Here is a 27,428-nt window from a genome sequence, read left to right as displayed (position 1 = left end):
CAAGTGGTAAATTGGTGGAAAGTCGCCCAAATGCTACCAAAACTCATGGGTAGGAGCATCTCGACATGCTCTACAAGGCTATATAGCCCACATGGCCATAAGGCGACCCGAAACCGGACTAAGCTTCAGAAACGGCATCGGACACACAAAGCGTCAACTGGCTCTCACGGCCAAACCGGATGTCCGTTTGCCACCAAACTTCACGAGCGGCTTGCTTAGACCATCAACAACCAAGTCCTATGGTGGTAGACCACCACAAGTCATCGACGGCATGCAAACGCAACCACGGGCGCTTCCAGAGCGACAAATCGCCAAACGGAGCTCCGGTGAAGCCAAAGCCAACAAAAACCATATGGCAAGGTTCCCCAAGGAACCATGAAACTATGGAGACTAACATCAAAAAATTTCATCGTCAAAAAGCACTCCAAGAGTCAGAGAACGACTCAGAGGCTCTGAAAGCCAAACAGGGAGTTTCTATCTATCTTTTTGACTTTTTTATTGAAATAAGGCTTAAAGGGGACTCAGGGGGGCTAAGGGCATATACTAGTAGCACTTCTCCAAAAGAATTCATCAGGAGACGTCCTACGCGTAGGATGTCTCAAGGCCATGTTTGGGCACCCAACTCAATATCTCACCTCATACACAGCTTCTACATAGCTTATACATACTAGCTATCAAGTTTCATCACATTTGGACAAGAGTTGACCTCATATGCATTAAAAAAAACGGAAAGTCAAAGCATAGAGGCAATAAAGGGTCATAGACCTACCAAAACTAGTCCAAATCACATGAAACTTGCACAATATACTCATTATCACATTGCCAAGCTAACTGTGGAGTCAGATATGAAAAATAGTGAAATAGACATCCTACGCGTAGGATGTCTAAATGCCCTATTTGACCTCCAGCTGGTGTTTTTGAGTTCCACATATCCTTATAACATCTTCACAAGCTCATATATCAAATTTCAAGCCAGACCCATCACATTTGGCCCCCAAAACCTCAAAGATGTATTTTTTGAGCCTAAAAACACTAAACATGCTCCTAACAACACCAATACTTATCCAAATCAAAATCTACGAACAAGGCCATGTTCTACATGCTAAGGGCTACCCACAGAAACAAAATCAAGTCATTTTGATAAAAGAGACATCCTACGTGTAGGATGTCTCCAGGGTCATATTGACCTTCTGTGCAGGAATTGACATCATGGGAGTCTTTTACATGGTATAAGAAGCCTATATATCAAATTTCAATCCAATTGGATATCATTTGCCCATCCATATAGGACATCCTACCCATTTTGTGAGCCAAAAGCCTAAATCTGCTCAAAATTGCACTTTTTGATGTCCAAACCAAATTCCAAGTACATAGCCATGTTGCACAGGTCACGAGCCACAAGCATGTCAAGTTTCATCAAAATCAAAGGAAGTAGACATACTACGCGTAGGATGTCTACATGCTTATTTTTCAGCCAAAAACCTATTGCGGGCACATGCATGGCTTCTCTAGTCCCTTGTGAGTTCTTATTTCAATTTTCAAGTCATTTGGGTAGTCAGAACTCAGTTTATCATCTAATCTATAAAAAATGCTAACTTTGGACTATTGAGTGCAACAGGATCCATGGCAGCTATAAAGTCGCCTGCAAAGAAGAAGAGGATGACTATCAAGGACTACTTAGAAGAAGTGGAGCCTTTTGTTATCCCAGAGGGAACCCTAAAGCCCACAAGCACTTGGATTCAAGATGACCTACTAGAAACCAGTGATCTAAGAATCTACCAAGGAGTGTTTAAAGATCCGGAGGGAAATGCAGTGAAGCTACCCATGATCCCTCAAGAGCTCAATGAATTTGTCAGGAGCAAGATGGGGAACTACTTGGAGAAACTGGATCTACACAATTACTTTGAAGCCTTGCCAGCAGGGATTGATGTTAAAAGAGTGTGGGAATTTGTCACCACAATCAAAGAGGATGGCATAGCCAGAGTTACAGATCTGCAAGGCAAGCCTAATAAGATGATTGTCATCACAGAGAAGGTGGTGGCAGCAGCACTTGACCTCTCTAACAAAGGAGACAGTGTGCCTAAGAGGCGGGATGACATTAAGGTCTATTCAAAGAAGAAAAATAACTATACATTTGAAGATATTGCAAACCCGAAGGTGGCCATCATGAGCCAATTATACAATCAGTACTTCCGCATGTGTACCAAGCGGCCACAGAAATATAGGATGCCACCTGGAGCTATTGCCACCACTTTCACTTGGGCAATGCAGAAGAGCTTCCCGAGGGAGATAACTATGCCGCTTACATTCACTACAACCTTGTGAGAATGGGAACCAAAAATCCCACTTATATTGTGCCTGGTGAGTTGATAACCAAAGTCATCTATAAAGCATTGGATGCCAAGGTAAATTGGTCTCTACCTCCCTCCCAAAATGATTGGCTCAAGTTGAAGGAAGACAAAGAAGAAGAGCCTCCTAAGGCTCCAAGGGTAGCCACAAGGTTGAAGCGCCGTTTAGAGACACTACCAGAAGAGCCGCCACAACCCAAGAAGGGGAAGAAAGAAACTCTACAGGTGCCAATAAAGGAAACAAAGTCACAGAAAGCAGCAAGGCTGGAAAGACTAATGGAGAGTTTCAGAGCTGAGAGGATGCCAAAAGGGGATCTAAGCGAATTATGGAAGCCCTCACTTGAGGCTATGTCTGGATCTTCTCAAAGGACTAAAAGGGATCGCTTTGAAGATTATATAAAGAATTTCGAGATCTTAGATGCTACAGCTGAGAATATCCCAAACATACCTTTTACCGAAGAAGAAGTTGATGATGTGAGGCGGCAACTGCTAGAAGAGCAGGAAGGGGAAGAAAGAGAGAGGAAAACAAAAGCTGACCGGGATTTCAAAAAGAAACCATCAACCCCGCCATCAAGCCTAGAGTCAAGTCCTCCACCATCACCACCTCCTCCTAGTCCTCCTGAACCCCAACAAACTGAGGAGTTGAACAAATCTGATGGGCAACAAGACTTCAAGGAAGAGGAGAACAAAGAGGAAGAGCAGAAGGCAGAAATTGAACCAAAAGATGAGAGGCCAGATCCAAAAGAAAAAAACTATAGAATATTCCTTGATCTACTAGCTGCTGGATACTCTCGAGAACAGGCAGCTAATGCAGCTTTTCAGTTGTCGAGCACTAGGCCCAAAAAATATATGCTAAGCCCTCGATTGGTGGAGTTGAAGGAAATGGCCATAGATACAATGGATTTAAAGCCACAAGCCAATGATTGGGATGAGGTGATGCAAAGACTCACTGTGCTCAGAGCAAGGTCTATGGCCACTGAGATTGAGTGTGATAATCTCAAAGCAAATGAAGTTCAAATCAAAGCCGAGGTGGACTCATTGCAAAAGCAGGACCAAGAGAACACACAGAAGCAAACCATGCTGCAAGCTCATCTGGACGCGGCACTAAAAAGATACCAAGAGCTGGAAAGTCAGAGTCAGGCAGCAGCAAACCAAAAGCTTCAAAGAGCAGATGAGGAGTATAAGAAAATCAGCAAATCACTGACTGATGCGGAGAAAGAAAGGGACAACTTGACACTCCAGTTTGTCGATGAGTCCAAAGAAGTGGAGACTTTGACGAATGCTAAGAAAAAAGCTGAGCTGAACATGAGGCCAGCCAAGACGAAGTTATAGAGCTGAAAGATCAAATAAAAGTGAAAGATCAGACAATCCAGAGGCTAAGGGCATCTCTGAGCAGAGTCAGAGCCGCGGCCTCAACTAGCACTGCTTCAGAGAAGGATATGTATGAAGAAAAGATGAAGGAACTCCAAAAGGAGTTGACACTAGAGAAGAGACAAAGATTGATGTTGGACGAGGGCTCCCTAGTGATGCAAAGCCGTTTGGAGGATGAGAACAAGGCCATGAAAGATGAGCTAGCAGCCTTGAAAAAGAAGATGGACGAGGATCTCAAGAAGATGCAAACTGAAAATGAAGACACCAAGAAGAAGCTAGAAGAGGATGAGAAAGCCAATGCTGAATTGAACGACCTTTTAGTGACCATGGGGGATCAAGCTGAATAGGAAAAGAAAGCATATCAAAAGCAGATTGATGAGCTAAAAGGCCAACAACAAACTGAAGAGCCACACTTGAGCACAGGGCCAGCAGCTATGGAAGGAATTGATATAGAGAATGTGTCAGATCTAGTGGACACAAAAATGCAAGAGGACATCCTTGTGGGACCATCCCAAGAGCCCCGGGATCTGACACAAGAAGAAGAAGACAATCTACAAAAGTCAATAGAAGCAGCCATAAAAGACACCGCCAAAGAAGCAATGGAGTGGGAGCAGAGGATATTGAAGTCTATGACCATTCAGAAATTAGATGCAAATGTCGTTCGACATGAATGGCTACAACCCTCTCTCCCATATCCTCTTCTCAAGTATGAAGCTGCTACAATAAACAAGAGGATTAAAGAGGAGCCGATAGTGCCACTATATGAAGAAGATATCACCAAACCAGAAGGTGTTAAGCTTATTGTGGACTCTCAGCCAAAATGGAGAAAGGCATGGCTAACTAAATACCCACAGTATTTAGTACATCTGGTAGAGGCACCTAAAATAATCAAAAATAACCTTAGCTTTTGCCCTCTACCAAGGATGCGGACCTGGAAAGAACAAGAACTGCTAAAGAAAAGCCACCCCACATGGCTCAATTACCCAAATCTGCCAGGCTTGAAGGCAGGTGAGAGAATGAGTGAGCAATACATGGTGAAAATCCTAACGGACGCCATTAAATTGTTCACTGGCTCGCCTGACCTCTCTTGCATTATGCTCAAGAAGATCTGTAAAACCCTTCTGGCAGTTTTTGAGATCTTTAAACCTGGACAGGCAACAACCATCATATTTTTCTTCCAAGATACATATAGATGTGCGTATGAACTGTCTGCTCAACCTTCCCATGAGGTGATACATGCCCTCTACCAGAGAATAATGTTTTTGCCCTCGTACCATCTCCAAGCCTTTGAAGAAGCCTTCTACACCGGTTTCTTCACCATTGATACATATATATTCGGCCCTGCATTACTGGTCCAGCATGCATGGTATAAGTCTGTTCTGAAGATGCGTGAAAGCCTCCACTGAAGAAGCAGATGTATTGTTATGTTGGGGACGACATGATCTAGGAGGGGGGGAGTGTTAGCGGCTGGACACACTCAACGAAAGATGATTGCCCGGCGGGATACTAATTTCCTTTGTAGTCATTCCTTAATTGAGAAGAAACCGTCATTTCACCTTTGTAAATAGTGGGGCTTGCAGAAGCTTCCAAATTGTATCCCATTTTTGACATTTAGACTTAGTAACTAGTTAAATTGGAACATTAGGGTTTGAGATTGTAAGGTATTTATACCACTTTTGACCTTAATGCAAAAGACCTTTTGTATTTTTATAAGTTTGTCTGTGTGAGTTGAGCGTACTCTGTGTACAAGAGAGAGTGAGAGTTTATCTTGATGCTACGCGCACACTGGTGGTCGGAATCAAGTGCGGAGAAGTGTAGCATGTTGCCCCCGAAGAGAGCTATGCGCTAACACCTACATTGCAGATGTACCACCCGGCTTTGCGAGATCGACCCACGAGCTATATCTGGTGATTCGGTGAGCATACGTTGTCCATTTTTGCATTTCAGCATATCCACGCGTTCATAATGAGTAGAGCTACACATTAGGCACTTTAGTTTTCAGAAAATGTCGACCTGTAAATTTCGACCAGACATCCTACGTGATTCTGTACCAGGTGTTTAGGGTTGGGGTTTTGGGTCACGGACCTTAGGGAGAGCGACCTATTGGTGTTAATAGGATTTCCCTCAAGTTCCGTAGTGTTTCGAGAACATTTTATGAGTATTTCGCTCTTGAAAGCGTTGTAGGAAATCTCTTGTTGTGTACTCTTGAAGGCTGTAACTTAGACATTGGGTAGAGACCTCTGTAAGAAGTAGTCAATAGTCGGTCGAGTGTAGGTTGACACTCTATGCTTGCTTCCAGTGCCTACGGGTCGAGCTTCATCCTTAGCTAACAAACCTTGTTAGGTGAGTTCTCGTTGTGCTGACGTCCGTCGCGGCGTATCCGCCAACAACCTTCCACTAGTAGCACTATAATAGATAGGGTAGAGTGCAGCAGTCGGGCTTTGAGATTATCTATTAGATTCTACATCCACCTGAACGGTTTCACAAGATTGGACTATGTCCAATGCCGACTAATTACGATGATTTATCGTGCTACAAAGAAGCCATGCAAATGATTGACAAGGTCAAGTGGGAGCACACTATGCAATCTCAGTACAACTCAATTGTCAACAATGAGACATGGGACTTAGTTGAATTTCCAAAATTGGATTTACAAGAAGAAGTTTACATCTAATGATCCCAAGCCTAAGTACAAGGATAGATTGGTTGCTAAGGGGTGCTATAGAAAGGAGTTGATTTTGATGAAATCTTCTCACCTGTGGTCAAGATGCCTATATTGTGCATAGTGCTTGGCTTAGTAGCCATTGAGGACATGGATCTTGTCCAAATGGATATGAAGACAACTTTTCTTCACGGGGATCTAGAAGATGTTTACATGCAGCAACCTGAAGGTTTTGAATAGCCTAGAAGGGAGGATCATGTATGCAAACTCAAGAAAGCACTTTATGGCTTAAAGTAGGGTTGAAGCTAGTGGTATCAAAAGTTTGACACTTTTATGCGATATCAGGGTTTTAGAAGGAGTCAAGAGGATCATCGCTTCTATACAAAGACTTACTGATGGTTCTTTAGTCACTCTCATTTTATATGTAGATGAGCTGCTCATTGCAAAAGAGTCCACTGAGGAGATGACAGATTGAAGCAAATGTTGAGCAACAAATTTGCTATGAAGGATTTGGGTGAAGCAAATCATTTTCTTGGTATGCATATCAAGAAAGATAAGAAAAAGGGAATTCTTGAGTTGTCTTAGGAATCCTATATCCACAAGGTCTTACAAAGTTTCAATATGTGTGGGAGGAAGGCAGTGAGTACTCCGATACCATCATAGTTTAAACTTAGCAAGGAAGATTCTCCCAAGTCAGATGTTGAGAGAGAGAAAATGGCAAGTGTGCATAATTCTTTACTTGTAGCTAGTCTTATGTGCTATGGTGGCTACAAGACTAGACACTGCTTTTGCAGTAGGAGTGGTTAGTCGGTATATGGCTAATCCCAGCAAGGAGCATTGGATTGGCAAAAAAACATATCCTTAGATACTTGAAGGGTATAATAAGTAGGTGTTTATGCTTCGATTATAGTGATGCATCTATTGTTGGTTACACAGATGAAGATTATGCAAGTTGCAAAGATAGTAGGAGATGTACGTCTGGCTATATTTTCATATTTGTAGGAGGAGCCATTTCTTGGAGATCATCTCTCCAAGATTGTATGTCTTCTTCCACTACAAAAGCTAAGTATGTTGTTGCAACGTCAGATGCCATTAAGGAAGCTATATGGTTGGCACTTTTAGTGGGAGATTAAGACATTCAATAGGTTTCAATTTTGCATTGTGATAGTCAGACTGCCATTGCTTTGGTAAGGAAGCATGTGTTTCACTCCAAGTCGAAATACATTGAGGTGAGGTATATCTCATTTGAGATGCATGAACAGATAATCGCTTGGAGCTTGTCAAGGTCCACACTCATGACAACCCAACAGATGCTCTTACAAAGAGCCTAGCTACGGAGTAGTTTGCAGATTACATCAAATTAATGGGTGTATAGTGAACACAACTATACAAAGGTGAATTTGTCGTGTTTCACCGATGTACATACTAGCCTTAGTCATAGCCACTTACGACCACATTGCCCTTTAAGTGGGAGATTGTTGGGGTAAGGACATATGGTCACCTGCCCATGACTAGCACCCTCCACCAACTAACTCACTAACAGTATTTCACCCTTATCATATATACAATAAAGGAAACACACACTCTCCCCTACTAGTGTGCTATTTCCCCAATTACTCTTACCTTCTTCTTCCCCTTCCCTCATCACCTACACCGACACCCCACCTCCTCATAGTATCAATCCATAAAGAAATGTACAATTATCCTCAAACAAATTCAATGCATTGAGGGGTCAAAACATATGGTTTAAAGCTACATAGTCCCTAACAAGCAAACGTTTATGAAGTAGTTACATTATGTGGACTAGTCAAAACCAGAACCAACGGCTTTGATTGCTTGATTCCACTTTTTCAAATTTCTTGTGCTTTCCACTAGAGATGGTCACTTCCTCGTTTTCTTGAATAATCTCTTTGAAGTTGGTCCTCAAATGGTCATTTTCAAAGATACGTTGATTCCTGGACTTCCAATATTATTTGAGATAGTAGAAGTAAACAATTGGGTGCATATTAGGAGGGCTTGGTTTTTCCAAATCCTTCCTCCCAACAGTAGGTCGACCGTTCTTGAAGAATAGGATTTTCCATGTCTTCTAAATCCATTTGCATACTTTGCCCACAAGGCCTCTTGTAACAGGATAATGTTAGCAGGATAATGTTGGAACAAGTGAAGGGGATTTTTGCTAGCTGCTTTGCACCCTGAGTGTCTATTAGGGCCTATCCCTCTGGGTGCTATCTTGATCTTAATAGGAATAGCACCCCATAGCACCCTCCAAAGGAAGATCTTCATGGATGGGAGGGAAACAAAGAGATTAAATGTGCGGGGGGAGAGAGAGAGAGAGAGAGAGAGAGAGAGAGAGAGAGAGAGAGAGAGAGAGAGAGAGAGATGATATTATCATCATTGAAAGTCAAATATGACATATGGGACCGAATGAAGCATGTCACATGCTCTATGTTGAGCTGATTAATGAATCTTGATCCTTGAGGAATGTGGATATGGGAGTGGAAGTCTAGAGTCCACTAACTGTCTAGGAGAGAAAGGTATGGAGTGGTTTGGGCTAAAAATGTGAAGGAAACAAGCTCAAATGTGATCAAAACATGAGCCCTCAAGTAGAGTATTGAGAGGTTTGCAAGGGATATAGTGTGCAACACAAAGGGACTCTTCCCCAGTGCCCGTTTCATATCAAAGGGAGTGGGAGCTTCAAGCACGTATGGGTTTGTGGAATCTCTCTCAAACAAGAACATCCACTTGTAATTTGGATCAATTTGTGTGGTGTAATGCATAAAGCATAAGCCTCCAAATTTGTCACATGCCCAAATACATTGGAGTTGGAAAGCCTTATTCAATGTAGGGTCTAATGATACATCACAAAGCATGTGTTTTGCATTCCATTTCCAAACCACTTGAGTCTTTTGAACTTTGTGACTTGTCATGCAATTTTAAATGGCCAATGTGGCAAGATTTAGTACATCTTTATCATTGACCCCACAATTGTCTCCATTTCCATGACGTGAATGGGAAGTGATATGGACTGAAGAAGGAGTATCATATGAGGTTTTTATACCTTCACTTGTAAAAAGTATGTAAACGAATTACTTTAAATATTTTCAAACTCTTCTAAGTGGAGACACTAATGCGCTCAACCCATAATTCAACCCCATAAAGAAAGTACACGTGCCACAAAGGTGTCAAAGAGATATTTCTTGAGAATAAAACATTTGATTACCTTATTAAAACATGTTTTCAAATTTATGGTAGGCTCTCTTCCTAGCTTCAAGATGATGCATAGCACATTCACACCATTTGTGGTTGGTTGGAACATCAAATTCAAGATACCTTTATCTTTCTATTGCTTCGAGTGACTTGATCATACTCAATGTATGGTTTCTCCTTATGGAGAGTTTTTGCAAGCATAAGAATTATCTTTGATCCACTTACCATCAGACTATTATGCAAACAAAAATATTCTAGGACACCCTGAGCTTTTGCACATCTTCTTGAGTATGAACAAAAAGCACTACATCATCTACAAAAAATAAAATCCTAATCACAAATCTACAAAAATTAAAATCCTGATCACAACAATACCATTAATAACTTCTCTAGCTCCTTATGCATGCATATACTCAAGAACCATGTGATTTAACTCATCAATACATAGCTCAAAGAGATTATGTGAAACTAGGCATCCTTGCTTAATACCAATATTGCTAGAGGATATCTTTGAAATTTCTTCTCCCAAGCATGAGCGACATATTCTTTTCTACGATATATATGGAAATCGCATGCATAAATACAAGGTTTGAAGTTTTTCCATGAGTCCAAAATATTCTCTTGAGAACATATATAAAACCTTCTTGATGTTCCTAAAGAACCCATACAAGACTTTCCCTTTCAATCAACTTTCCTTCATGCGAACTTGAACGGTAACAAGATTATAAATCTATAGCTTCAAAAAAATAGATAAAAACATACAAGTTTTTCTACTTGTGTATTGGAATCCTCAACTATTTAAGGATCAATTGGGCCACCAATGTGACCGCTTCCTTGCAAACAAGGAGAACAAGCTTCATTAGGAGCAAGCATGTACACCACCTATTCCAAAAAATCAATAGCCCATCATCTACAACTTCCAATGTAATACCAATCCATATCAACTTCTAAGTCAAAGATAAACTATTATAGTCTCATTAAAACACTTTGTGATATCATTATCCTTGAACACAACCATAAACTTACTCACAACATAACCATACTAGGCAATTCAACCATTTTAAGAGTGTAAAGAGAATGAACTTCTACAAAAAGTTCATCTTGATCTAACTATAAAACATAATCAAAAGATGTTAACCACTAAGGTGTCTAGCTTTCTCAATCCATCTAAACAAGTTTTCATACCCAAAAAGAGAATTATGTACTACCAAAGCATGAAGTTGAGGAAAAGAAAAGGATGGACATGGAGAATTATGCTAATAATTTTACATGCTCAAAAATTTGATCTTGCTACGAAACAAATGACAAGTGTACATATGGCTCTGCATAGTATCAAAGAAGAAGAAAAACAACACAAAGCATGAGTTTATGATTCTACATAACTAAAAATGAAATTTAAGCCAAAAAATTTCTCAGCATGGGCAGCTTTTTCATCGTAAAAATTTGTATATGAATCCAATGTCATCTCATCTAAAAAGATTATAAAAAACAAGAAATCAATCTAGTATGTTCTCAAATATGCCAAAAATAGATACCTACATAATATTTGAATTATGTTAAAATCGATGCAAAATCGCAAAATTTGTGTAAGAAATTGAGATGAACTAGACAAAATTTTCACATCATTTTTATTAGTCCTATCTATCAAGAGAAATTCAAAGTTTGATGGAGATGGACTATCATACACAAGCAAATTTTTTAGTTTTGAACATGATTAGAACAATGGCTAGAAATACGTTTAAACAAAAACATTTGCATAAAAATTTTAATACACTTGATGTATGAAAGCATAAAAAAATCACATACATACACACACATACCTCCGGCATGGGTTAGCACTTGAAAAACTGATTGTACTAGGCACTCACTATCATAGTTTATGACCATAAAAGAGAGTGAAGAAGTGATTCTCTATGCAAAAGGTGGAAGAAAAAGTACATATGACAAGGATTTTAATCTCTAGGAGTGTAACCAACAGCCATGAGAAGATCTATGGTCGTAGAGATAGGAAAGTGCAATGTGCATACCTTTTGAGTCTTATTCTTCCTTCTCAAGGCTATGCAGATGAGAGGAGATGATGTAGGGGGTCCCAAGCTATGCATAGAGGACACACAAACCCTTTGCATTAGGAAAAGTTTGGACTCAAAAATGGGCCTTGTAAGAATTGTTGATGTGGCATAGCTTTCAAAAAGTGGGGATCGGTAAATTTTTTGCAAATAAGATCCAAACTTGTCGAAGGTTGGATATTTAGAATCTACTCTTCAAATGCTATCTATTGATATATAGCATGCATGTATCGGACATTAACTTCATGTAGATCTAGAAAAAGGTGATTTTAGATTACCGTAACGGTAACAAAACCTGGCTGATTGAAAAAAAATGGCATAACTTTCATAGAAGTCGTCCAAAATTTTCGGACCTTGGCTCGTTAGAATCCATTTTTCAAGAACTTTCCAATGATAGGTCATATCATGGGGTTCTAAGCAATATTTAGAGGGGTCTACCGGGTTACTTTCTTTTGTACAACTTTGATGATGTGGCACTCTTGAAAGGCCCAAAAATGAGTTCAAAATTTTCCTAATGAAAGTCTACATAGCAACAAAAAGAGGCTCCATGAAAAATAATCAGACCTTCTTTGTTTCTTAGCCCGTTAATAGTAAAATTAGCCCCAACATTCATACTAGAGATTCACGCATTGAACCGATTCAATCTGAGTAAAACATAGAAATTTTATCATCAAAATAGACAATTCAAATGAAAATAGTGTAGTCTATTAGATTTGGTATTGTAGGACATGAGTTTATGTTTTTGTCATCATTAAATCTTTCCCATCACTCTTCTTGAAACACATGATTTACATATTTTAAGTTGTTTGGTTTCAATTTTTAACTTTCGGAAATTTTTGCATCTTTTGAGAGAATTTCCAAATGAATTCCAGAGAAATTTCAAAAAATTACGAAATAACGCTTTTATGAAAATTAAACTTGCCTTTTTATCTCATATTTTTAAGCTTTTTCTAGAAAAATGCATGAATGCAGCTAGATTCTAAAAACACCTAGTAATATTGAGACATAAAATGACGTTTAATCATTGAAAAGTATAAAAAGAAACTAAAAATGCAAAAAAAAAAACTTCAAAACATTCATTTATTTGTTACTATATACCTATAGGATCAAGGATCCTATATTAGCCACCCTTCTCAAAGCATTACCTCAAGCATACAAGCATCTTGTCACTACTTTGTCCTTGGATGTATTCCCTCTAGCTATGCATGTTTCATCATCTAATCTACCCCATCACACATTCATGAGTCATAGTTCATATCCAATTGCAACCCCACTATTTTTACTTGCAAATCATGAATTGGCATCCTTTCCTTTACTCTCATAGATCATGATATCACCTCCTTAATTCAAGGCATGTATGTCTACCAATGTGGCTCCATTCACCTCAAATATAAGAGGAAAATTGATTTCAAATATTAATGGAGATAAATTGAGAAACTAACTTTAAGTTTTCATCTGCTAATTGTGTCCATTCTCTCTAGTTACACCAATGCACCATTAATGCAACCCTTGATCATCCTCCTTAATTCCCAACATGAATAATAAAATGCAATGTTTGAGGTTTTTTCTCTCTTTTGAGATAGCACAATACAACTGAGCACCATGTATGAAAGATGTAGAAGCTCTTGAAATGCATGAGGGTCCAATGAAAAAAAATTTATCTATGCATATACATTGTTTTACTTTTGTTCAAAAGAAGGAAATTTTGTTGGAGATATAATATCATGTAGTAGTGACACTTAGGTTACATTGCATGTTTAAATGGGCTATTATGGCCTTACATGTTCCTTTAGCTTAGGTTGCCCAGCTACATCATTCTGATTGCACATTGTCATTTAGTCATTTCCTAGAGCTAGTGGCAAACTACATGTAATATTTGTTGAACACCCTATCTCTTGAGTCATGGTGACCATTCATTGTGTTAGGATTAGGGTGGGTAAATGAGACTAGAATTCATGATTAAAGAAGTACTCAATGGAAACGAGAGAGGTGAAACAAAGAAGAACCAGATTAGATGTACTAACTCACACTAAAAGTGGGTGCAAGTCAAGCTCCTTACATAGGAGTGGAGATGGCATTGAGGGCTAGTGAAAGTCATGAAGTACACCATAAATGAGATCAAGATGCACCTTAATGAGAGTTTGTGGACACTCTTGGCATGAAATACAAATCGTTTTGACTCATATCCCTCTTACCAACTGCACATGACAATCACATGACACAACACAAGTAAACTACCACTTAAGCTCCATGTAGATTTTTCATAGATGGGCTAACCAAGACATAATACATAAGAAAAAGCCTACATTTCCCAAAAACCATCCCCTTGGGATTTGGACTATGACAATGACAAGCACCCAAGAAAACACACTCTAATCCAAGAGCAAATAAACACCTCCAATCAAGGAAAATGCTACATAATTCCATCCTTGAGAAAAGATAATCCCCAATCCATGAAACAAAGAGAACATCTACAACCTGGGAGATAAAGAGAACATCTCCACTCTAGGATACAAAAGAGAGATGTCTCCTCAAATAATGTAATAAAAACAGGCACCAAGCTCTCCCAAGCTGCCCCAAATATTGCTCCACTGTTAGACAAAAAACATAAAAGAGTACATCTTTAGAGAGAGCCATTATCAATAGCTCTTCTTGTGCAGATGTTTTTTGCTACAACTACGAATACTATTGCCCTTGATTTTGGTTTAAAAGTAACCTTCGATGTGCATAAATTTCCTACACACAAATTATGGCTTGCCAATTCTATTAGACACAAATGAAAAAGGAAAAAATGCTTGAAGTTGATGAAAAGCTACTCCTCCCCTTTATCCCCTATCCTACTCTCTCATTACTTGTTCGCCTATAGTCGCAATACAAGTTGGCGATCCCTCAAGCATCTGCTTGGCCTCACCTATCTGACAAATAGTTTTAAAAAAGCATAGCATTTTAAGGTTGCAACCTACAAGTGATTCAATTGTCGCCTCCTTGCAATCTTCCTTTGTTGCACACTTGAGATGTGCTTTGCATTTAGTCTAGTAACTTAGAGACCCAATATGTTGTGGTTTTGACTATGCTCATATGGTGTTAAAAACGGTGATTCATTAGTATGGTCTATTGAGATTTACTAGTATCAATAATGCAAAGGTGCTTGGCATGGTGGCAAGTGATTTGCAAAGCAAAAGAGGGAAAAGATGCTAATTTGTCTCTTGGATTAACTACACTGAATGTAGAACAAGAAGTGTTGCTTTCAAGAAGCAATATGTTTCTCTTGGATTGATGTAGTGGATATGTTCATGACGAGGGTACCAAGCATCTAAAAAGAAGACAAATATATATAAAGTCACAAAATCTTGAACTTGAATTCTCTCGACAAAGATATTTTCCAAAATTGAATTGGGTCAAGCAAAATGTTGTTGCTAATTCTATAGAGGTTTCATTTTCCCAACATAACAACAAGTTGGGACACTGCTTGTGTGATCATAAGTACACCACAACGTTGATAATGTCAAATTATTCTTGACTTTTGTCCTTGGGCAAAGGCTTCCCTTTATCTTGCCTAAATTATTCGGCAAAAGTGTCCCCTTCATCTTCTTCTATGGTTGTGCCGTTTAGGTGGTGTGGTTATTGTATTACAATGTTTTATGATAGTGCTTTGACCCTATTACTGTCACTTGCTTCTACAAGCTCTTTGCCTCTCTATTGGCAAAGCAACACAGAAAGAAGGAGATGGAGTAAGTGAGAGAAAGGAATCGAAAGATTCTCGAAAATTGCTCGGATTTGGAAAGTGCTTGCTAGGAAGGACTAGTTTTTAAAAAAAACGTTTTAAGAGTAACAAAGCTTTAAACTTCTTCTCCAAAGTCATAGGGTTTCAACTTGAGGGGTATCTCGGAATGGTTGCCTTCTTAAAACCATGTTGCACTTCAAGGGATGAGTTGATCTCATGCAAATGATGGATAGAGTTATCGTCCAATCATGTGATAATTATTCCCAATGTTTTTCTTTGCCTTTGTACACATGAGGCTCTTGTGGCTCTTGAGGTGGTGGATTGACAACATTCCATAGATTCTTCATCATGTACCTTCAACCTTGGCTTGACGAGTATGGAAGCCACCTCTTAAACTTGTCGAGGTTAACCTTATCCATGATGTAAATGAGAAAGGAAAGTGAGGAGTGATCTTTAATAAATATGGCAATGTCTAATTCCTTCACATAGTTACATCATCTTCATGGGAAATACAATAGTATACATTGAAGATGTGGTGAGCAATGATAATTATTTGGGGGTCATAATGGAGCTTTGAGACAGCACAATGAGCTCAACAAGTAGTCAAACTTACCACAAAAAGGAATTATCTGGGAGCTAAACAAGAAAAAGGAGCTTTGTGACTTCTCAATGAGCACAATAGGTAAACTTGGAGAGAGTTGCTTGTTTATTTAAAGGTTTTGTAAATTTTCTCACCTTCAAATTAATTCTCACCTACAAATCTACAGAGAGTTGCTTGTTTGCGAGGAAAGTGACAATTCTGTGAATGGAACTTATAACCAATGAACCCTCTTAAACCACCGGTCCCTTCAGAGAAGAAGTTACAACACTGCAGGCGAGATGACCATTGAAAGGGGGCAATTCGACGTAACAAGTCACATTAGCCATCTCTATGACAAAAGTTGCATTGCCCAAAAGCAGGAACGTTGTCTTTTGTCTTGCAACAAGCGTTCTCTAAGCTTTTGGAGTATCTTGAAAATTGTCCACAGCATGCACAGACCTAATATGATAAGAATCACCACCATCCCTAAAGAGATTTAGCTAGAACATGTTTGCTAATAGCCAGCAAAGCTTCACCACAGTCGATTTGCATGCAAATGCAAAGTGCAATATCAACAAGCCCACAATTTACAACAGTGAGTACAACCTTGAATGATTTGCAACATAATTTTCTTCCTGCAATGGCTGGAGATGACTATCAGCTTTTTTACAACACATCCTAGTCATTTGGCTTCTATACATATCCACACTTTCTGTGCTTGTATAGGCAAAACACCATTCTCACGGGCAAGCAAAGTCCCAATGCCTTCGCTGAAACCTTTCCCACATGCTGCCACTAGATACAATGACACTTGCAACCATACCTGATACCTAATACATTAACCATCACAGACCAATGTTGTGAGGGGAGTATTGCGTTCAATGCGTCAATGGTAGCTTGTCATCAGAACTCTCTCTCTCTCTCTCTCCTGGGAAACAGACTACTACCTCTCTGCAGCTTTGCCTTTCAACCGGTGTAACGAGTCCTCCAATAGGCCACCCGTCTCAGCTTCCAGTAAGTAGCAAAGCATATCGTTGATATCATCACCAAAAATGTTACAGGCTTCCACCACTCTAAAATAGCTGAAACCCATGGACAATAGGACCCGCATGTTTGTGGTCAGCGGTATGTTGGTAGCAGGAGAAGCACCAACACTCGGTCCGTGCCAGCCTGATTGCAGTCGATTATTGAAGGCATCACTTGAAGTGCCTGCTGAAAATATGAACTTTTCTCAGATCAATATTACAATGTGCTTTGAGTCTTTTTAAAGTCATTGAAGACTAAATACCTGCTGATGTAGACGACTCCATGCTTCCGATCTGATGGCCATACTCCTCTGCAAGAAACTCTGCTCTGGATTCTTCAATGACCATCCGTTCCATCTCCTGCTCTGTTAGCTCCAGATCTGAATAATATCGCCCTTCTGCAAGAAGAGCCTGCAGAACTCCCTATTTCAGTGGAGCTTACAGCTTTGATCAATGCTATGATGTCATATAGTTAGATACAGCCCCCATCATAAAACACACAGACTGGAAAAGAAGTTTATGAAAGGCACAAACCTTGTCAATTTGCACATCTTGTTGTGCTTTGATTGCGGCTTTCACTTGATCTCTATCAACATTGGCCTGCAAATACCCAGCACATCATCATTAACCGTTCTAGAGATTCACATGGCAGAAAATATGAAAGAAACCATGTGCAGTATAACCACTTCAAGCGAGTGGTTGGAAGAAAGACAGTGAACTACTGAACTCTGCACGCTTCAATCACTTTAAAACTTCAAATACAACTTGAAATAACTGAATAAAAGAGTGAAGGCAGAGGGAGAAAGATCCCCTATACATAGTGTGTCGCCCTAAATTGCCACTGTCAGCACCCCTGGTTGGGTATTCGTTCATTGGATTACAGTCTTCAAGGAAAATTGCCGAAGGCAAGCCATCCAAGTTCAAAGTGCTCAAGCAATCCGTCAATCAGCAATGTGTGTGTGCGCCCCTGCGCACGGGGTACTTTTATAGGCCCTTAAGGGTTCCTCTAATAGAGGAGTACCCTCCCTCTCAAAAAGCGAGAGCACCCACCCATCTTAACAGCATTAACATTAGCCTACGTAAAAAAACAGCCCCCCAGCCCCGCCCCCAAAAAAAATAACAAAAATAAATAAAAAGCTCATGTAAGAATTTAGAGAGAGAGAGAGAAATGAAATGAAATATTAACGACTTCAAAAGGCCAAAATGACCTATGAGACCAAAAGGTTACATGTGGTAAATCTGATACAAGGTCTGGGTACAAAAAGTACAAAGAACTGAAAAGAAAATAGTGGGTAGGGGTGGGGTGAAAGCTGATACAAAGGGGGATACAAACGGGGGGGGGGGGGGGGGGGGGGGTTGGCCTGATACAGTGAAGCTCTCTGACAGTAGAGACATCAGTATCCAAAAGGCTGTAGAGGTTCAATGTCCTCCAAGGTAAGCACTCTGTCGGGACGGCTCCTATGTCACACCAGTATGGTATGGATCCTCTGTCGCAATCTGCGTCGATGTCGAGAGGGCCCCCTCTTCCGTGGGCGATGGGACCACCCCAACTCTATCGCCCGATCAAGCAGTATGCCTCTGGTGCTGCTATGTTGTGGGAGTTGCTCAAACTCCTCTGTCTGTGACTGAAAGAAATCTGTAATCTGCCGCTGTTGCTGGTTCTCTCTCATTGTGCCCCTCTTCAAGAGGTCCTCTCTCTGTCTATGAATCTCCCGTAAGTATAATCCGAGGCATTTCTGATCCTGGTATCTCATGAATCTAGAAAGTGGTCCAAAACCCTCTCTGAATAGAGACTGAAAGCGGCCTCGTATCTCATGGTATACTAGGCAATGACATCATACATGTAATGTAGCTCTGTCTCGAGCTCTATCCGGCACACCTGACAAATCCTGGGCTCAGCGGGTACTCCTCTAAATCTGCCTATCTCGATCTCTAGCTGATGTGAGGATGTGCGCATCTGACCAATAGCACATTGTATCCCGGGGGATAGATGAGTATCCATGTATTCTGGTCTGATCACAAAACCATCCTCCGTAAGCTGGAGAAGATGCTCTCTATAGAAAGCCATCTTGGTACCGAACTCATGTGTAGGTTGTATCCATGTCCTCTTCGTATCCATCTGAATCAAGTCCTGTCTAATGAGCCTGGTAATCTCTGCCCTAGTGAGGGAGATGGAGGGTGCATCCAGAGAGTACTGAAATGGGGGTAGCCGATCCTTACTAAAGCCATGTAACTAAAACCAAGATGCCATCTCTGCATACCAACATGATCTATCTCCCTGCAATGCCAGTTGTCGTGAAGACTCTAGTGCTAATCGAGCATACCTCCTAGGGAGAGCCCGGGTGCTATGCATAAATGAAACTGATCGAGTTGAGTACCTCCACTACCAATGGAGGAGCAGCGAGCTCCTAACAATGCCATGTGATACTGAGGCCTTGGCCTAATCATCTGAGAAATCATAGACACCAAGGCCCTCTCCATACATCTCCATCCATCAGTATTGCCACCTCTGCTATGATGGTCAACTGAGAAGCCCCATATCTCCACTTCGTACAGCATGGCCGAAGTGATCAAAGTGTCAAAGAGCCAAAGCTTTGTCCGAGGTTCCTGGAACTGGACCTACGAACATATCCTCTCAAGTCTCCCCAATGCTGCATAGGCTTCGGTCAATCTCATATCTGCTGCACACCTCAGGAAAAATAATGGACCACTGAAAACTGCCCCAAGATAAGTATAGGCATCTACATACTCCACAGTCTCTCGACCATATGTAAAGGTGGGGGCGGACCTCCTTACCCACTGCGCCGTAGTGTTAAACACCACTACCTTGGTCTTACCAAGGTTCACACACAATCCACTGTCCTGTGCAAATACATGCAATGCATCCAAATGATGTTGCATCCCCTCTGGAGAGAGAGAGAGAGAGAGAGAGAGAGAGAGAGAGAGAGAGAGAGTTACAACTCTTTCTTCAATGAGGAGAGAGAAAATCATCTCAACTTTAGAGACAAAAAATAAACAGAATTTAGAGAGAAATTCGGTAAATTTTAGAGAAAGAATCTGAATTTTGTTGAGAGAAAATCACTATTCTCTACAGAGAGGGAGGAGAATCTAGAGAAAAATTTAGTGTGCAGCTCAGAAGGATTCTGAGCTTGACCAAAAATTAGGAATTGGCCACCATTCTAGAGAGAATGAGTCTACGATTGGCCAGATAGACGCAATGATCAGTTGTGTCTTTGACTTCGACACACAAACCCTAACCAAAAACCCATCACATACCGCCCTCTAGAATCGCCGCTTGATAGCAAAATGGACGGAGAGAGAGAGAGAGAGAGAGAGAGAGAGAGAGAGAGAGAGAGAGAGAGAGAGAGAGAGAGAGAGGTTTACACAAAATGACCAATACAACCCCCTTGCGAAACATCCAGCCATGCAATCATGTGCAGTGGTGGCAGTGTGAATAATGTCATCAGCAATGTCAAGCTAGCTACAGACACCATGTTGGGTCCGACATATTGCTACACAAACAAGCATAGAAAAAACCTCCCATAACCACACTTAGAGCAGCATTTTTCAACCTCAATGCTGAATCCAACTAATGGCTCTTGAGATGCGATTGTTCATCTATAGGCAGAATAGCAAATACCCGCGGTAACCATCCACCTCATAGTAGATGGAAGCATGCCATCGGCAATACTATGGCTAAATCAAATAAATATTTCCTAGAAGTTCAAAAGCATTCTTATACAATTGGACAAGATCCTCATAATCTGTCAGCTCCTACTCTTTTCAAGCTTCAAGCTCTCCTAATGCTAAAAAGTAACTATCCAAAAGCATATAAGTCTCTAACTATAGGAACTTGCAACAGAAAGCATTTGCGTGTGGATCAGCTAGCATGTGGGTACAAGAAAGCAGTCTCAGCCGCGTCAGCAGTGCTGACACATCACTGTGTTGCCACATCAGCCTGCAACGTCATCAAGATTTTGTGGCATCACACATCAGCCTGCAACATCATCAAATTTTGGTGGCATCACCTATGCTGCCATGTCAACTGCTACGTCATCAACTTGGTGACAATGGATGTATCAACTTTTCAGTTTCATCAGTTCTTATGCCCTTCTGGCTACAAATTCCAACATTATGCCCATGGGCTTGCTCATTGTATACGGTTTTGAACTGCCCTTGTGAACAAGCTTCTTATTAGGCATTCTTAGGAATTTTCTCAAAAAAAAATCCAGCCGAGTTCTGTGCAAAAAAGAAGTACAAGCCATCTTCTTTACAGGGTTTCTTCTTCTCGGGGAATCTTCCTTTGTCCTCATGGAGTAGATGGAGATTCCAAGAGGTGAGGGTTGTCTTTTAGAGAAAAAGAACAGAAGAAGACCATCACAATTGGGTCCCAACCAACCACCTCAAAGCTTCCAACACTGTTATTTACTTCTTCTTTGTCGGATAAAAGAGCCGTCGAAGCCACATACCTTATGCTCATGAATGATGTTACCTGTGATGATGACCTGCAGCCAGTGGATGCACTGGCGATCCACTCTCAGCTCCAAACAACACTCCTTTGGCAAAGGCTACTTTTGGGGTGAGTAGGGATGGTTGTAGGGCTTGAATGTCTTCTTCGCTGAAACACCTCCTGATGGGCTGATTCTCTAGATGTAGCAGACTTGACCTATTTTCAGGTTAGTTTGAGATGTTTGCATAATTATTAATCGTTATCACGGAATTGATTCTATATATATCAGACACCCACAATATATAACAAAACAAGATGGGTGTAACATTCTTACGACATTCAATTGGTACATCCTCTTACCATGAATAAGATGTGATGGGACTTGCACATGAAAAAATTAGGCACAAAATTCAATACAAAAGAAACCACACATTCCTCCAATGCATAAGAGACACACTTAGCATTGCAATAAAATTGAAATAATGTGGCTTCTATGTTTCTATATTCATACAGTATAGCTACAACACATCTTCTGTACAAATATCTGCTACAAAAGTTTTAGAACCACATTAATTGATCAAACTAGATAAAAAGGCAAGACTTGCAAAACAAATTTAATAACTTACCCCACTTAAACTTCCAAAGCCCAGGCCTGCTCCAACTGTGGATCTGTTAGGGTCCACTAAAGAGTTGTAGTGATTGTTCCGGTGGTAACTTAGACGGATAGGAGGCAGATCTGTCTCATAACTGCCTTGAAAAATATTTTTTGGCTCTAAAACGTCACAAACGTTATATTTAATGCAATCAGTCCTGATTGATGCAATCGGTCTATGCAGTAGGTATTACAGTACGAACTTTTTTTGATTCCATACCTGACCCATAGCAAAATATATGAATTGGTCGATTGTACATCTCAGCCATTGCCTGGATTTCCAAATTATTCCCAAAAGCCTACAATCATTCAAAGCCCAAAACAAAAGGTTCTCTGTTTAAGTTGAGCAACAATAAGAAGATTAGGACATTGGAGATAAAGGATGTGCTATTAGCACTGATGCTCTGCAACAAAAATAAAACTTGCAAACTTACCCTATCCCTTCGCTTCCTCTTGCAATACGCTGAGAAACTCTCAGTAACGAATTGTGAAAAGTGATCCCTTTCCTTCTCCTGCAAGCAGTAGTAAAATAACTTAATTCACCTGAACAAGACATCACAATATACATGTTCAAAAAGTTAACAGTGTCTGTTCAAAACAAGGTTGCATGAATTCTGGGATTTAACATTCAAGACGTTATATTCCGTTTAAATACATAATGATCATCGAATACTAATGTAATGGTTATTTATCTTTTGTATGCGTGATCTTTAAAGCGTTTAATTTTGAAGGTTGATGATGTTGCATCTTCTTCCAAACCTTTTATCGCATTACTGATGAGCCAAGCCCACCTTCAAGGCCTATTGACCAGGATGCATGAGGAGGGAGCGCATGAGGAGGGAGCCCGAGTATGATTGCGAATAAATACATCCTCACAATGACATAAGCGTCATCTTTAACCAATTATGTAATCAGCAGGCAGCTACTTTATTGAAAGTTTTTACTTCTAGTGATGGTGTATTATGTTTTTGAAAATCTATAATCAGCATACATGCATCACACACTGTGTTACGAGACGGCACCATGTGCCAACTAAAGAACAGGCTGGAATAGACGTTCAGCACTTCAAGACAATTGAGCAAAAAGAGAGAGAAATGAAATGAAATGAAATGAAATGTTATATAAACGTCTTCAAAAGGCCAAAATGACCTATGAGACCAATCTGTTATAAAATGGTGAATCTAATACCATGTGTAGGTACAAAAGAACTAGATACTAGAGGAGAGAGAGAGAGAGAGAGAGAGAGAGAGAGAGAGAGAGAGAGAGAGAGAAAATCCACACGAGACAAGAGTGGCCGAGTTCCACTCCCAGATGGCACTTGCCCCAAACCTTGGCACCCCTTTCGGTATTTCTTTACATTGCTTCAACAAGGTACAACTTTGTTGCTCTGCTCCGCTTCTCCCGAGAGTATAATGCCACAAAGATAGCCGACAGCACTTATTTGAAGGCCCTTGGCCTACCAAAAGCAGTTTACATAAAAAGCATGGCTTCTAGAAACAATAGGCCCAAAATCTTGCGCCGCCCATTGGGCTTTCCGTACAGCATTGCCACGATTTCCGTAAATCGCGGGCCAGTCTATACAACATGCCATGCAATCGTTCTTTACGCAAATTGAGTTTGTGTGTCATCTGCTTTATTTTTAGGTTTTCAGGCCCCTCGACCGGTTCTTGTCATTTGGGTTGGGTTAGGATTTTTGGATTGCCTTTTGTCCTTTAAGCCACTTGGCCAGCTTTAGTAAGTTGGTAAGTCTTTTTTTTCTCTTCTTCTTGAGATCTGCAGGTTAGCTAGGGTTAGGACCAAGGAGTCCTGACTCCTAACCTCCCTTGTCTTCAGTGGTTGACAGACCAGCACTTCGTGAAATTGCGCAGACTGCTGGACAGCGACTTAAAATTGCTCTCCCGCGATCAATTTCGCTTCCATCGTGAAGCCCCTTGCTTCCGGGGTCGAAAAGGTCACCAAAACCGTCAAACAGCCCAAAACAAGCTATTTTTAGGTCAAAACAGGTGATTTGCAGCGTATTACAGTTCAAAACAGCAATACGCAGGTGTACCAAAGTTGTGGGATCACATGTTTGATGTTTGTCACGACAAATTGAGTGAAAAGCTGAGTACAGGTGCTTGAAATTGCACTTTTCAGCTGAAATTTCAGATTTGGACAGTTTCATATAAAGAAATTGTGGTCTATCGTATGCAAAGTCTTGTAGTTGCTCCTATTTGCTGAAAATTTCAGCCTATTGCATCTCTCTTGTATACACACTTGTGGGTGAATTAAGATGGCTTCTTCCTCTTCCGCAAAAAGTTTGATGAAAATCAAACGGTTCGATGGTCAAGGCTTCGATCTTTGGCGAAAACGCATGCAAGGTATCCTTTTCTTAAAGGATCGTGAAGATGCATTGGAAGAGAATAAGCCGCAAGGTTTGTCTGACGAAGAGTGGGCCAGGTTGAATAAGAAGGCTAGCAGTCCCACCCTCACGTATGACGGTGTGAGAGGGTCTATTCTGAATGAAGAGATTAGACGCAAGTCTAGTGGGGAAGGTTGCAGTTTTGCCTACAATGCAAGAGGTAGAAATCAAAAGCGAAATGCAAGCAACATGACTCAAAATAGAAGTAAGAGCAACACAAAGGATAAGGATGTCACCTGTTATCAATGTGGCAAAAAGGGTCACAAGAAACCAGATTGCAGATATCTCAAGAAAGAGCAAGAACGAAGAAGGAAACGCAAGAAAAGAAGAAGAAAGATGAGAAGAAAGGAGGAAAATCAGCATGTGATTCCTCCAGGGATACTGAGAATGCGAAATGTATCCTCTAGTGTGGTCATTGAGGGGTTGTCAGACGTCGAGGAAATTTTGGTTGCAGCTTCATGCCCCTCAGATTTGGTGATAGCTAATGTAGAAGACATGCTTATCTCGAAGAAAGATATCATTGATGCATTGCTTAGTGCGAATGATGGCCTATCCCAGTCTTGGATAGTGGATTCTCGTGCTTCATTCCATGTGACTCCATCTTTGGTGTGTTTTGCTACATATGTTGTAGGCAATTATGGCAAGGTGTACCTCGGTGATAATTTTGCTTGCAATATTGAGGGAATGGGTACTATGTGTTTCGCTCTTAACAATGGTCAAGAGCTTGTGTTGAATGATGTCAGGTTTGTACCAGGCATTAAGAAAAGTCTGCTATCCGTTGGCCAATTGGATGCACATGGTTATACGACCATCTTTGCTGGGGTTCATGGAAGTTGCTTAAGGGCTCTATGCTTGTTGCAAAAGGGTCTAAAAGAGGTACTTTGTACTATCTTCGCTGCAAAGCTTTGCCTGGCAAGTTTCTTGCTGTTGCTAAAATTGCTTCACACACGGAATTGTGGCATAAGAGACTTGGCCATATGAGCCAAAAGGGTATTGATGTGCTTTCCACTCTGAAGAGGGATGATGTAAAGGGCAAAAACTTGGATTTTTGTAACGATTGTCTTTATGGAAAGCAAAAGAAATCTTCTTATTACTCTGGTATCTCTCTCAAAGCTAATCCTCTTGATCTTATTGACTCCGATGTATGCACTATGCCTGTTAAGTCTTTTGGTGGTGCATTGTATTTTGTTACATTCATTGATGACTGTACTAGGAAAGGATGGGTACATTAGTTGAAAAAGTAAGTGAGACTTTTAATGCTTTTAAGAAGTTTCATGCTTTTGTCACTACGCAAAAGAGTACTAAGCTAAAATGTCTCAAATCTGATAATGGAGGAGAGTATGTATCTGCTGAATTCAGCGTTTTGTGATGAAAATGGGATTAAAAGGGAGTTGACAGCCCCTTATAATCCGTCTTCTAATGGTGTGGTTGAGAGGTATAATCGTACTTTATGCGAGAGTACGCGTTACATGTTGTCTACCGCTAATCTTTCCCAAGAGTTTTGGGGGGAGGCATTGAAAACTACAATTCATATTTGCAATCGCTCTCCTAATAGTACGCTGAAAAATGACATTCCAAAGGAGGTTTGGTTTGACAAACCTGCCTCTTACGATCGTTTGAGAGTATTTGGCTGCGAAGCTTTTGTTCATGTACGCAATGACTTAAGAACAAAGCTTGATATGAAGTCCATTAAGGGAGTTTTCCTATGTTATGGGGAAGAAGGTTAAATGGGCTATAGAGTGTGGTTACCACAATTTAGAAAGGTATTACGCAACCGAAATGTAGTGTTCAATGAGGCAAGATTGCTTAAGAATGCTACAAAACCTGATGCTGACAAGAAAACCAATAGATTCCAAACTTTCGTGCCACCATTGATGTTGAAAAAGAGCCTCATGATGCATTACCGCAAGCTCAAATTGATGATCAGCTGGTTAACCTTGAGCCAGAAGAGATAGGACATGATATTGATGCTCCTAATGAGGATGGACAGCCACCTGGATTGGCTGAAAATGATTTTCAGCAGCATGATAGAGCTAAAAATGAGTTGCCTTATGACGTAGAACCGTTGCCTAAGAATGTAGATCATTGGGTACACAGGTCAACTCGTTTGAGAAGGCAACCTCATAGATTTAACCCCTCTTTGAATCATGTAATGTTGACAGATGAGGGTGAACCTCTTACATATAAAGAGGCCAAATCATGTGAGTCAAGCAGTAAGTGGGAGCTTGCAATGCAAGAGGAAATGAAATCCTTGTATGCAAATGATATTTGGGATCTTGTGCCATTGCCTATAGGGAGAAACGCTCTTCCTAACCAATGGGTGTACAAGATTAAGATTGTGGATGAAAAACCCAAATACAAGACAAAAGGATATGCACAGAAAGAAGGAATTGATTTTCAAGAAATCTTTACCCCGGTTGTAAAGCTTACAACTTTACGTGTCCTTTTTGTGGTGCTTGATTTGGAATTGAATCAAATGGATGTAAAGACAACGTTTTTGCATGGTGACATTGAAGAGGACATATACATGAAACAACCTGAAGGTTTTGTAGTTCCTACACGTGAGGAACTTGTATGCAAACCGAAAAGGGCTCTGTATGGTTTGAGACAATCATTACGACAGTGGTATAAGAAGTTTGACACTTTTATGCTGTCTCAAGGCTTTAAACGCAGCCATGCAGATCATTGTTTGTATACGAAAAGGGATGAAGATGGTAGTCTCATCATATTTGTTCTCTATGTTAATGACATGCTGCTTGCGAGGAAACAGAAGACTAGTCTTGATGCTATGAAACGTAAGCTAAATTCAACATTTGCTATGAAGGATTTGGGTGATGCAGAGCATATTTTGGGCATGCGTATTAAAAGAGATAGAAAGCTGAAATTGTTGTTTTTATCTCCAGAAAGGTACATTGCAAAAGTACTTGACAAATTTACTATGG

General features: G+C 40.4%; 1 protein-coding gene across 2 annotated transcripts in view; it reads right to left on the bottom strand.

The window, feature by feature from the left end:
• Positions 1-16,556: 16,556 nt before the first annotated feature.
• LOC147423767 (OVARIAN TUMOR DOMAIN-containing deubiquitinating enzyme 6-like) overlaps positions 16,557-27,428 on the bottom strand; it is a 47,966-nt gene continuing 37,094 nt past the window's right edge. Inside the window, exons 3-8 of one of the 2 annotated variants that reach the window (XM_086500896.1) lie at positions 22,520-22,597; positions 22,306-22,384; positions 22,060-22,205; positions 17,518-17,583; positions 17,247-17,394; positions 16,557-17,167 (exon numbers count right to left, since the gene is read on the bottom strand). In XM_086500896.1, coding sequence (XP_086357022.1) covers positions 16,902-17,167; positions 17,247-17,394; positions 17,518-17,583; positions 22,060-22,205; positions 22,306-22,384; positions 22,520-22,597 — 783 coding nt within the window. In that variant the 3' untranslated portion in view covers positions 16,557-16,901. Of the gene's footprint in view, positions 17,171-17,246; positions 17,395-17,517; positions 17,584-22,059; positions 22,206-22,305; positions 22,385-22,519; positions 22,598-27,428 lie in introns of both variants that reach the window. The other variant, XM_086500895.1, reaches the window with a different exon arrangement.

This window comes from Adiantum capillus-veneris, chromosome 26, assembly GCF_014529385.1.
Source record: "Adiantum capillus-veneris isolate H3 chromosome 26, ASM1452938v2, whole genome shotgun sequence".
NCBI lineage: Eukaryota > Viridiplantae > Streptophyta > Polypodiopsida > Polypodiales > Pteridaceae > Adiantum > Adiantum capillus-veneris.
Note: the sequence above shows the minus strand (reverse complement) of the source record. Positions and strands in the feature narration are given on the sequence as shown.